Source organism: Stegastes partitus, unplaced genomic scaffold, assembly GCF_000690725.1.
Source record: "Stegastes partitus isolate 25-593 unplaced genomic scaffold, Stegastes_partitus-1.0.2 Scaffold354, whole genome shotgun sequence".
Lineage (NCBI taxonomy): Eukaryota > Metazoa > Chordata > Actinopteri > Pomacentridae > Stegastes > Stegastes partitus.
Genome location: NW_007578085.1, coordinates 395,522 through 408,320, shown reverse-complemented (window position 1 = coordinate 408,320; position 12,799 = coordinate 395,522). Strand labels below are relative to the sequence as shown.

Genomic DNA, 12,799 nt, shown 5'->3' with positions numbered 1-12,799 from the left:
GGTGTCTTCCTGAGTGTGTCTGGATAATTATTTATTCAAAGTAGTCACAGAAAAACAGTTTCATTTAATCCTTTTTGCATACGCTTACTTTCTTTTAGTTCATCCACCAGGACAATTTTAAAGGGGCACTTGTCACACTCTTCTTTTTCCTTCTTTTGTCCCGTCTTCCAGGCTTGACACTGGACACAACTCCTCGTTGCCTCACACACACCTAACTGCGCCTGAACAGGACACAAACACGTCAAAAGACGTTCAGGCAAGAGTACACAGACATGTGGAACAAGGCTTAAAATCCCAAAGCAAACTTGTGTGCTCACTGATATACAGATACACTGAGACATAAACACACATATTAATACATCCACCTACCTGGAAGTTTGGCTCACAGGTTGAAGTCATCTCGATACCAGAGTCTGGACATTCGCAACGGCCGCATACACATTTACCTCGTCCATTGCAGACACCCTGGTACACATGAAGACATAATCAGACAATCTAGACATGTATGAAAGGCAACATGATAATCTAATTATCATACAAGCATAGCTGGCTCTACTCACCCCCTTGGTGTCCACACAGGTCTGGTTGCTCTTGGGGCACTCGCAGGCATTGCCCTCCCAGCCCTCAGTACACGCACACTGACCCATAACGCAAGAGCCACGGTCTGAAAGGAGAAGAAAATGTTAAGTTTGACTCAGTTTGATTCTAGAGGTAATCAGTGTGTTGCGTGGATATATATTTAGCATACCATTGCAGAGGAAGCCTCCATATCTTTGACACTGGGTCTTGTCATACTGACAGTAGGGACCTTCAAACTGATCTGGGTTGTAGCACACACAGGTTCCACACTCCAGACAGTCTCCACGGCCTGAACAAGGCTCCGATATACCTGGAGCTGTGCACTGGTTAGTGTCCAGAGCGGAAGCACTTGCTGAGCAGTTACAGAAAGTACTCAGCCTGAAGGAGACACGTAGACAGAACAAAAAGATTTTAATAAGCCCAAAGACCTGAACCTGTCCATCATGAGGTACCATAACCCAGGTCAAAAATGTATTTTTTTATTCTCTCTTAAGAATTAATCATTAAAGTCTCACCAGCCATCATGGCACTGACACTTCCCACACACCAGGTTTCCGTTGCCATGACATCTGGCTGCGTTGACGATGGGAGTCTGAAGGAAAGATGGAAAAGACGCTCAGGCATGAATTTACATTAAATTGGGGGACTTCAACAAGCTTTTTTTTGTGTAGTTCGGTGCTAATGTGTGCATCTAACCTCCTCACACTTGCAGGTTGGACACAAAACTGAGGCCTTAACATTGACGGCAGCGTTGAAGGTTGTAGGTTTGACTCTCATTGTTCCTGCTGTTTCATCTGCAGCCCTATCACAGACAGGCTCTTCATCGATCATTCTTTGGGCTTTGAGCCGCATCTTGAACTGGCCCTGGAGATCACACATACACAGAAATTCATGTTTCCATCACTTCAGAGGACTTAACTTACCCTATCCCCGACCACAACTTGCCCAACCCTTAGTTCTTACCCTCACCTTGACCAAGCCTTCACCCTAAAATGTACTGACTTACTTTAGGGGAACTTGCATTTAGGCCCCCCAAAAGGAAAAAAAAAAAAAAGTTCTCACTCTAAGCAGTTTTGAAACTTGTTGGAGTTTCAGTCCAACAAGTTATGGCAATACTGGACTACAACTAAAGAGTCCGTAAAATCTGATTTTATTTATGATGTTGGACTGAATGAAAATGTTTGAAAAGTAATTATTTATTTGATGCAGTAAAAACACAATTATTCTGACACAGACTTCAATTTTGATGACGGACTGAATCTCTGTCTTCTCTGGCAGCAAAATTACTAGATTACAGTTGCTTCCATCTTGCTTTGCCACCTACAATCGCTCCAGGCTTGAAATCAAAGGCCCCGTATTCTGCAACACGTCCACTGGTGGACAAGAACTGAGCCTCGAAAGCCTTGGGTCTGTCCTCTGCACGGATGCTCATCTTAGAACGGATATTCTGAAAGGACATATGAGAAGATCAGCAAAACAAAGTTCAATCACAGCCATCTGACTGAACGAAAGTGCAAGCAGTTGTAAGCTTTTACCTCAAAGGCAACCTCCATGACCTGTAGGATATTGGATGAGTCTTCTTGCAGCAGACCAACCTCAGCAATGGGGAAATATTTTTGGAGTTTCTGCACACAGAGGGACATACAATACAAAGCATTAAACTGATGACCTACACCACATTTCCAGAGCACAACTTCAATGAAAGTTGAACAGCTAAAGCCCACCAACCATGTAGTATGTGTAGGAGTGGTTCGTGACAGCGAAGATGGGGATGATGTTGTGTTTTCCCAGCAGACGAACCAGTGTGGGTATTGAGGGATAATCCTGATTTATATCCTCTGTGTATTTGTCGTTTGCATCCAAATGGCATTTCTCGTCGTTGCGTGGTAAAATGCCTGACAGCACATTAGCACCGTCATTCTCGTAGTGAAAGGCTGACTCAGTGGAGAAAACCAGGAGATGGGTGCTGTGTGGGCGCCAGCCAATCCTTTCCTAGAAGCAGCATACAAGTAGAATGGAAGCAGAAGGCACAGTGGTTAGTAGAAACTAGGGACATGTTGGGAAAAAACACTAGAAGATGCAACCTTTGCTGAATGAAGGCAATTGTAGGTTTAAAGTGACAATTATCCCTTTGGCAAGACAAGCGTCAAGGCAGCGGTATGTAATAGATGTTGTTTGTCTGTTTTTTTTTTTTTTTGCTTGTTTATCAGCAAGGTTACACAAAAACAACCGAGTTGAATTTCATCAAGCTTCGTAAAGAGAAGGAGCACGGCCTGGGAGAACTGATTGACGTGGATTTAGATCATATTTTTAAAAATTCTGATAGGGAATTAACCTGAGTGAACGAAAACCTCTCCTGAACTCTACTTCATTCCACATATCTTATAACTGCACAAGTGCTATGGACTCAAGCCTATTTTTGCCATCCAAATTTAGGCAAAGCCTCTGTTCTGTATTTGTACTAACCTGACACACTGCAGCCTGTAATATGGCATCAAACCCTCCTTCAGGAGCATCCAGGTTGCCAGATATTCTCTCTTTCTGCAGCTCACTGGTGAAGAAGTTCAAGTCTTTTGTCAGCTTAATGACATTTTGAAAAGAGAATGGAGAGTCGCTGTTGGGCCATGGCTGAGCAAGTCTGAGAAAGTTGGAGACAAGAAAGTTGGACGAAACAGAAGGAGAGTAACTAAATTGTATCCACTTTTTAACCTGTAAGTACAGTATGTGCATAGACTTCTTCAGTATCACGTTTTCTCTCTTACTTTGAAGGTCTCATGTCAGTCTGGGGCTCAATCACTTTGTCCACAAACTTTCCAAATCCAATTGTGTAATCTTCTGACAGCTTCTCCACCAGTGAAGCTACAAGAAATACATTCACCATCAATATTACATTGACTGCTCACTTGACAGTCATCACAACACATCGCAGTTGCAAATATGCTCACCCAGTTCTTTGCCCATTCTCTTCAAGTTGTCCAAATCATCAGCCATGGAGTTTGAGAAGTCCATAAGAATATAAAGATCCAGCGGACCTTTGGTTGGAGCAAACACTTCCACATCCATGATTTTTTCCTCTCCTGGCAGAAAGGTCATGCTCATCTGCTGCGGAGACACCTGCGACTGCTGAAGCTTCATGTTGATTTTTTCACTCTGAGGTAATGAAGAGGAAGCACAGGAAAGTTACGACTTGAAACAATTCCATGAGTGTAAGGCAAAAGAATAACAACAGAATGATTGGAAGAGAAGTGAAATGATGAAGACTTACTTTTTCTATTTCCATACTGCTTTGAGCTGTAATGACAGCTGCAGCAGTACAGCCATGCGCGAGTATATTCTCATACAGGTCACAGCGAGGCCCGTTGAAGGTCTGAGTGTACAAGAAGTTTGATTGGTAAGTTTTGTGTTCTTCATTTACCAAACTATGTCAAAGTTTGGGAACTGGAATAAAAACTTTTTTTTTGTAAATATAATGTTAAACCCTGTTTTCAAACATCAGCACAAGGCTATAGTAGTACCCAATAGACTGTATGTAAAAGATGGACGTAGCGACCGGGTCTGAAAAGGGAAGTCAACATGGATGTGACTTAAACCTGCATTTTTTCTAACAGTCAGCAGGGGGGACTCCTATGTTGCAAAAACAGTTCTGATTGGATAGAAGTCTATAAGGACATGACCCCACTTCTCACTTGGTTTGTTACCTCAGTAAATCTTATCCTAAAGGATTTATAGTCTCATCTGCTAGTTTTAAGTCTATGTCAATGCAGCATGATATTCATTTTGTAAGTTATGGTCCCGTTTAGCTGAAATAGACAATGAAATGGGATATGTTTTAAAATGTGGCTGTGATTGACAAGTTGCTACCACATCTGCGTGTGCAGTCCAAGAGTTCTTAGTCTTACCCACCCCTCATTAGTCACGTCCGGTTTCGTAAGACTGAGATGCTGATGGCCAAATTCTAAACTCAAGGCTTCAAAACGGTAATCCACAAAACGATGGGTGACGTCACAGTGGCTACGTCCATCTTTTATCTAGTCTGTGTACCATCCAACACCTAAAATGGTACTCAAGGTGTACTGACAGATTTGATCTTTTGTATTCCTGCACTTTTCTGCTCTCACCTCATCTGGGCAGTAGGCGCAGCCTTTGCCAGCCTGCAGACATTGGGAGCAGGTCTTGGCCCTGGAAGCGAAGCAGTAGTTCACTGTTGGGGCCCAGCAGAGGAAGATTGTGAGGGAACAGTGTCAGGAGTTACAGAAAGGCAATAAAGTGAGAGTAAAACCTATGAAGCGCAGCTAGAATACCTGCAGTAACACTTAACAAATTTTGGCACATCTTAGTTTCTGCTGATAGAGTTGGTTATGAAATCAAAGACTGATAAAATAAAGAAATCTTCATAAGATAAATCTTTCCAATTACAAAATACGTCATGTGTTGTTGATACTGTGTAGCCGGGAATAATTTGCTGTCTGCTAGACTCACATTAGTCTACAACAGTGTCTTAACTGAGCTTTCTTAAACTCCATCCATTAGTTTAATCATTAAGTTACATGTCAGTTACAGCTTTGATTGATCAATTTGTAATTTAGTTATATATTGACAAATGTTAATGACAAAACTGACTGTTTCCTTGAGGTCCAAGGTGACATCTTAAAATGTCTTTTCTGATGTACAGTTAACTGTTAATGACCAAAGCAAACATCAGCAAAGCCTCTACATTTCACTAGCATGAATCCAACACTATTTTTTGTTCGATTTACTGTCAGTAAATATGATTCTGGTCTTTGTCACCTTCAGCATAACAGCAGGTCAGCAGGACGGCTAGAAGCCCGAGCCCCACTGAGAGATGTAACGTCCATCTCCCCATCTCCTCCCTGCAACACAAAAACATAAACGATCACATTTGCAAATGATCAATAATCACTGTTAGAGAGCGAGATAAAAGAAACCTCAGACAAAGGCTGCTGTGCCCTGATGAAACCTCTGCAGACAAAGGCGTAACTCAAACCAGCTGTAATGTTGCTTGGTCTGAGCCCAGAGAAAGTGAACAGGCCCAGACGCTCCCCTCACCTTCACTTCGGTTTGTGAAAACAGCTGCAAACTTCAGAGTGGTTCAGAACAGAAAGACACTGTACTTTGATAAAATGACACGATTCTTAAAAAAACACTGACTTCATTTTTATACCTTAATTTATAGCCATGAAATGACCTACATACTGTTTTAAAGGGATTGTTTATTTACATCACCAACAACAGGGTTTCTCTTTGCCTCTGGTTGTAGTTCTCTATGCAGATGGTTTGGTGCTCAGGTTTTAAGATGTTTCTTGCTGAGATCATGTTCCACGTTTAATTAAAATCCTAATTTTATTGGAAATAACGTCTGCAGCACGGGCTTCAGAAACTTTTTAGGCCCTTGTCATCAAAAAATCAGTGACAGAGACTGGGAACCCCAGTAATAGGCCGATCTAAACATGTAAGTTGACAACACAAAAGAACACAGCAGCCCAAAAACCATATTATTTTGTGTTAATTTAACAGAATACATCAGTCAAAGTAACCTTCATGTATAAACTAAAGTCCTGAGTAACACACAGTATGTAGGAGCAGTGTTTGCATTTAACTTTTGGACCAATTATTGCTGAAATATGCTATTTTTTTAAACAATTTTTAAAATCTATTTAGATTTCTGGAAATTCTCTTGCCCCTACTTTGGGACTACTGTTCTCTTAAAGAAACAGTCCTTTCTGACATCTATTCAGAATGAATACCAGAAAATCATGGAATGCGAATCTTTAAACAGACATTCAATTTTTAAATTAACTGTACAATGTTTTGAACACCACACATGAATTCCTTTCACCAAGACTGACATAACAAAACTGAAAACGTAATTCTAGTTACAAAACACATCACTTTGAATGTAACTTCTTCTGATAACTGTAATCTAATCTTAGATGATAATATAGATGGTGATGTACATCGTTTTAAATCAGTGTACCACTTTTATTTGCAAATAGCTCATTTCAGGCACAGACTCAGCGCAAACAGCCAGTTGAGGCATGATACACTGTGATGGAGAAATCATGACAGGAAAACACCGATACAGGGTGGGACCTGGAAATATTCCGGGCAGCATGCTGTGCAGACTCCTCGCAGTAAAACCACTTTATAATTTCATGCTGGAATCTTGGACAGAGAACAATCTGACAGATACGAAGCCGCAAAATCTGCCCTAAACGCAGGAGGTGGAGGGCGAACAAAGGGCACTGTGTAGTACCAAATGTCTCAGTAATTGTCTCCGTGGGCAGATGCAACTTGAGCACACAAAAAAGATGATGATTTGTGCCCTGAAGATTTACAACTCCAAGAAGGAATTTCTCCTTCAGGCGAGAGAATGACCTGTCCGAGTTAAAAACACAGCCTGAAAAACACATGGGAAAGGTGCCTTAGCACGTCTGTGTGAACTTGAGCTGGCTACAGGTGTGTGCATGTGTGGGAGAGATCATGGCATAAGGTGTCACATAAATCACTGTCCAGAGTGGGTCAGGGAGGAAAACCGAACAAACCAGCTCCTATTCTTCAGTTCAGTCGCTGAAGAGCATTTTGTATTTTGCTCCTTTTTAGAGAAAATCAAAGGCACGCAGGCGTTTATGACACTGACAGTAAACTGGGAGACACAAATTACAGCTTCCAAGAGACAGAAAATAGAACTGAGTCATTCATGCTGCTTTTTCTTTGATGTGAATGACTCCGTGGCACCAAAAAGAAGGGACATTTCCCTGAGTTACACACTGTAGTTGTCTGTCTACAGACAACAACATGCCTGCCAGGTGAGCATACCACCACTGGGTGTGTGTCTGACCCTGTTTTGACATCATCAGTAAGGGGAGGTGGTCTTTTGTAACAGGTTTGGGGGTCATGCTTGGAGACTTTTGAGAGAAAAACGTCTAAAGACACCAAGAAAACCTCAGTGTTTTCAGCTTTCTCTGCTTTCCAACTTAAAAACCCCAACGAGACAAAGCAAATTAATAAAGCAGATGTTCAGATTCGATGTATATATCAGTAGATGACATCTACAGTGCCGATATCAACACAAGGAATTCTCTCTCCATTCTTAGGTCTGATCTTTCACTTGTGCTGCATTGTAGTCTGAGCTTTGATGTGGGCAACCATGCAGAAAGAGCAGCCAAATTAATCATTTAAAAAAAAAGCTTCAGTGGAAAATAACCAAGTTAAATCAAAATTTGTCCAAAGCTTTGTTCTCAGTCTTGCATGCATCTCTAAAAGCCATGTGGTGTGATATAAAGTTACATAACACACACTTTACAGCCGTTCACCTTGTTGCAATGTCATATACACGTGCAGCAGCAGAATAAATGTTCAGTTCTGCATTGCTTAGAAGAACATGTTTAAAATGAATAGCACTGAAAACAACAGAGCTGTTAGGAAATGTATGATACAAAGAGATTACTAATCAGACAAACCTCTTACTGTGCTCTCGCCCAGTCCAAGTCCAAAAGTCCAACAAGAAATTTAAAAAAACTATTTCCCCCTTTGTTTTTGCTTTGTTTGACTCCGGGGTTTTGGGAAAACTGTATCCACCTGTGTTGAAAAAAAAAATCTCCTTGTGTCCAAGTTCAAGTTCCCCCCCCAAAAAAGTAGACAGACAAACTTCTAATCCTGCTCCTCTGTCTCTGGTTTCTTCTCTGTTGTGCCGTCCTCTAGTCAAATATTGACTTATCTGCCCTTAAACTTCCCTCTGTCGGGTGCGTGTCTCAGAGTGCGTGAGATATGAGACGCAGTGGGACTCAGAGCAACTGAGTGAATATGACTGTGAGTGCTGAGACTTGATCCCTCCTTTAGCTTCTGCGCAGGCAGGCACACACACACACACCAACACACACACACACCAACACACACACAATCCCTTTCCTATCCAGGTGAGTAGCTGTGACGGAGAGAGTTAACTCCCTTCCGTTACCTCTATCTCTTCCCCACCCAGTTACAAGTTAAAGCTCCACACCTCTGTGTGTCAGCCCCCAGCCCTCTCCCTGCTGCATTCCACCCCAACAGGAGTTCACCTGTGTGGGCTTGAGACTCTGGAGTCAGGCCCCTCCTTCAACAACCTCCTCCCAAACTCTTGGGAGTGGCACACAGCAGAACACTGCCTGCAGGCTATGGGAAACAGCTTTGTGACTCGTGTTTACACAATCCTGTACTCATACTTAAGGGCACATTTTCTACCTGTCAAATATTTGATATTAACATCATGATTGCAACATATCTGTTATCCCTTTTCAGGCTGCAGAGCAGTTTCTTTCATTTGGTAGAAGTAAGGAGGGCATTTGCATTCCTGAACGGAGAACCAGCAACCTTGACACTCAATCCTGGTGCTCACTGTGTTTAATCGTGTTCCTAGAACCGTTGACAAAGGAGCTTATAAAGCACTACTGTACATAGGTTTTGACTAGAGAGTGAAGAAAGCACCACAGTTCAAACTCCACGTACTTAAATGTCCTCTCACCATTTAGTGTCCAACAAATCCTCCAACCTAGACAACAAAAGAAGTTGAATAAGTTCCAACACAGGTCATATGAGCATTTTCTGACATGGTGTCCCATGTCAGGGAACACTTTTTCAGTGCCTTTTGAGAGTTTTCCAGCCTTTTACCTTAGTTAGCATGAGTCAAGCTCCCTGTCATGTTTAAAAAGAATCCTAACTATGCTGACTTCTGGTAGGAGGCTAAGTTATTGTTGCAAACATGTTAGCAGCAGTACCAGTGTTTATATGTGTTGGACACAGAGCAACATTAACATTCATTTGAAACTGCGTGTCCAATGATTATGATAATTATGAGGGCGATGAGTAGTGAAGCGAAACATTAAAGCCGCAGACTGTAAAACCAACACAGTGAGCTAATGACACTTGAACCCTCTGTAGCTGAGGGGGACTACAGTGGTGACAATAATTGAGCGATGAGCTATTGCCACTTCACGCCGCACATAGTCATCTGATCCATTGTTAACATATAAGTTAATATTAGAGCAGCACCTTAAGAATTATTGTAGCAGCAGCGATCATTAACTGTTTGACTAAACAACCAATGTTTTTGTTTTCCTGATGAGGAGTTCAGGCTTTAATGTGGAATTCTGTGCCGATAATAGGCAAGCAATACTTCTTACACTTAAACTAAACTCAAATCTTTGACATGCTTATTATTTTGCCCACTAACTTAAATTCCAGTGACACTGATCCTGATCTCAACCCGTGCATCCTGTCAAAGACACTGAACACCTAAATTACTGCAACAGCTGAATTCCCAAACAGGATAAAGACTAATTTGTGTGATGCACACAGTAATTGTACCTCTCTGAACAGGGTTTCTTGCTGTTCTATCACAGCCTCGATCAATTAGTTTGTTTGTTTGACTTTGGAGTTTTAACATGTCAGTTTGCAACTCCCATGTTTTGCAAGATAAAATTACTGTTTTTGTCAGCAGAGTGGGGAGAGAGCTATATACCTCCTTCCAGACCCCACTGGAAAGGGGAGTTTAACAGCAAGGTAAAGTGGTAAAAATAATCCAGATATAATGTACACTAAAACTGATAATTATTTTAAGCTGGACCTGTTTTTGATCCCGTTCACAGCAGTTCATTGCTCAGCTTCTGTGCCGGTTGTTCGGTCTGCTTATCCAAACTGGGAGTGTGCACACTGTCACATACTGTAGGTCAAACACCTTCTACTGATAAGTACCTCATACAAAACAACATCAAAGAAACCAATTATTCTTCTCCTTGGAAGTTGGAAGCGGTAAAGCACAGAGGGTGGATACAAAAGTCCAACAACAACTCAGTTTAATCAACATCATGTGTTTATCCAACCGTCATCCCGGTTTACACTTTGACACCAACTTGAATTGTGTAAATATCAACATGACTGCCCTTTAAATCATATTGATGCAACCCTACTGATTCTTTCTTTCTCATCTACCAAAGAAAATCTTCATGCAGTCTCATTATTCAAAATCTATATGATAAGTCACAGTTCAGTTCTGTCAGATCCCGTTGTTAAATGTCCATCTGATAAAGATTTAAAATGAATCTCCTGACACTGGTTCATATCAGAATTTACATTAATCATCACATTGATTTCTTATTTTGTTGAACTGTTTGAAGAAACCATATTCTGACCTTTCCCTGTAACTCTTAAATCCCTGCTTTAATCTCACTATTGATCATTAGATAAACTTCCTGGTGTTGGATTGTTGTTTGGGAGGTTCTATGTGAATAGAGGCTGATTAGATAGCACAGTCGTATTATGAAGGAAGTAGCAGGAGCTCCAGATAGGGCCGGTGTGAGTGCCAGCAGTTTGTTTTCAGTGTATTTCTCTGGAAAGGTTTGTCCTCTGAGCTCCAGCTGACCACACATCAGGTGTTAAAGGTTATTCACAATCACTTATTGTCTCCGCACTACATCTTATCGAACAACTTACAACCGGACTCACACGGACTCAGATCACGGCTGAAGTCGAACCAGATCTGGGACTTTAAAAGCGAACGTGACTCAGAGGTGAAAGCTGCTCTTTTTTCCTCGTCGCTGCACAAACCACAAGGGGCGGCCTGAAAGAGGACGTACGCAGTCGCGCTCCAAGCAACCAGATCTGGCTGAGACAGTGGATGACTCTCTGCAGGGGGACAAAACTTCTGCAGAAACAACTCTTCCCTGCAGTCTGGCTGTCTTGGCTGACACTTGAGCGGTGATGCCAGTCTAAACAGTCCGTTCACATGTCGAAGGAGGAGCTGGATGGGTGTGGTCCACCTACGGCATCATTTTTCTAATGAACAAAGGTTCTGTGTGAAAGAAATACAGCTTTGCACTAAGGCAGATTTATTTCAAAACGAAAATTAAAAAATTGCAATTGGCAAATCGCAAAGGCTGCAATTAAGGACTTACTTTGTGCAGCACATCTGACTTATACAATTTTTACTTCATTTAATTTAACTGCAGAATGTGCAATACTTAGATACTGCTCCTGAGCCATGACTGTTTACAAAAAGGTCCTATTATGTTCGAAGTAAAATCTTGTTGTTGTTTTTTTTTAAAAAAGAAAAGTTTATTTATTTACTTGTTTGTTTTTTTCTCACAATGTATTGTTTATTGTATTTTTTTTCCTGTTTGTCTTTTCTTTTCACTAACTTTTTTTTCCCCCAACAAATGAGATTAAAGAAGATAAACCGGTGGTAGCAACGTGCCACAAAACCCCACACAAGTCCTAAATATACCAAAAAACACAACATCATAATACAAACAAACAAGCACCAAGTAAGACAAAAAAAAGCTGTAATTTCTTAAGTTATAGCTTTTATGAGACCTGAAACTGCCATTAAAAAAATAATAAATTCACATCAGAAGTCAATAATGTCTTTAAGTTTTAGAACATGGAGCGGTTTCGTGTTTTGATGGTACTGATCAGCCCTGTGATAGACTGGTGACCTGTCCAGGGTGTCCCCTGCTTTCGCCCTAAGTCAGCTGGGATAGACTCCAGCCCCCCCGCGACCCTGGTGAGGATTAAGCGGTGTATAGATAATGGATGGATGGTACTGATCCATCACATGTTTTAAATCTGTCACGCAGTAAATATGCAACTGAAGCTTTAACAATTATGGCACAAATTTAAATATATGTTGAGAAAATTGCAATTAGACATTTTCCCTGAGTCGCTACGCCATATTCTGCACTTTTTTTTATACATATACATACATTTTATAGAGTTAAGGTTGCAGTAAACACCGGTGATGATTCCCAGCAGTTCAGTGAGACCTAATATCCCACATCTGTCCAAGTTATAAATCCCCAGGAACCCAATAAGGGAGCTCAGGGACGTCCTGTCATTTATCACTGGACCAAACACTGCATTTAAAACATTTAGATGGTGATCATTTAATTACTCAACAAAGCTGTGATTGTCTCCACCCAGGAGACATTTAATTGTAGGTAGAAGTGATGTTAAATTGTTTATGGACCCCCTGACAGCCACACACACACACACACACACAGCGATAGACACTATCACTTCTTGGCATTACCTCCATGTAAACACGTCAGTTGTAACTCACTTACTGTGAACCAGATGCTGTCGAGGTGAACTGGACTCATGAGCAGAGCAGTCAGAGCTGAACTCTCCACGCAGGCTGCTGAAATCACAACAGTCCAAAACAAAACAA

The 12,799-nt window shown here is 41.4% G+C and overlaps 1 protein-coding gene across 3 annotated transcripts in view; it reads right to left on the bottom strand.

Moving 5' to 3' along the window:
* itgb4 (integrin, beta 4) overlaps positions 1-12,799 on the bottom strand; it is a 26,780-nt gene extending 13,981 nt beyond the window's left edge. For 2 of the 3 annotated variants that reach the window (XM_008284319.1, XM_008284321.1), the window contains exons 1-16: positions 8,061-8,641; positions 5,368-5,450; positions 4,698-4,780; positions 3,845-3,946; positions 3,525-3,729; positions 3,342-3,438; positions 3,046-3,217; positions 2,308-2,571; positions 2,115-2,204; positions 1,904-2,026; positions 1,276-1,443; positions 1,095-1,171; positions 749-957; positions 561-664; positions 370-465; positions 89-221 (exon numbers count right to left, since the gene is read on the bottom strand). In XM_008284319.1, coding sequence (XP_008282541.1) covers positions 89-221; positions 370-465; positions 561-664; positions 749-957; positions 1,095-1,171; positions 1,276-1,443; positions 1,904-2,026; positions 2,115-2,204; positions 2,308-2,571; positions 3,046-3,217; positions 3,342-3,438; positions 3,525-3,729; positions 3,845-3,946; positions 4,698-4,780; positions 5,368-5,443 — 1,999 coding nt within the window. In that variant the 5' untranslated portion in view covers positions 5,444-5,450; positions 8,061-8,641. Of the gene's footprint in view, positions 1-88; positions 222-369; positions 466-560; positions 665-748; positions 958-1,094; positions 1,172-1,275; positions 1,444-1,903; positions 2,027-2,114; positions 2,205-2,307; positions 2,572-3,045; positions 3,218-3,341; positions 3,439-3,524; positions 3,730-3,844; positions 3,947-4,697; positions 4,781-5,367; positions 5,451-8,060; positions 8,642-12,695 lie in introns of those variants that run through there. The other variant, XM_008284320.1, reaches the window with a different exon arrangement.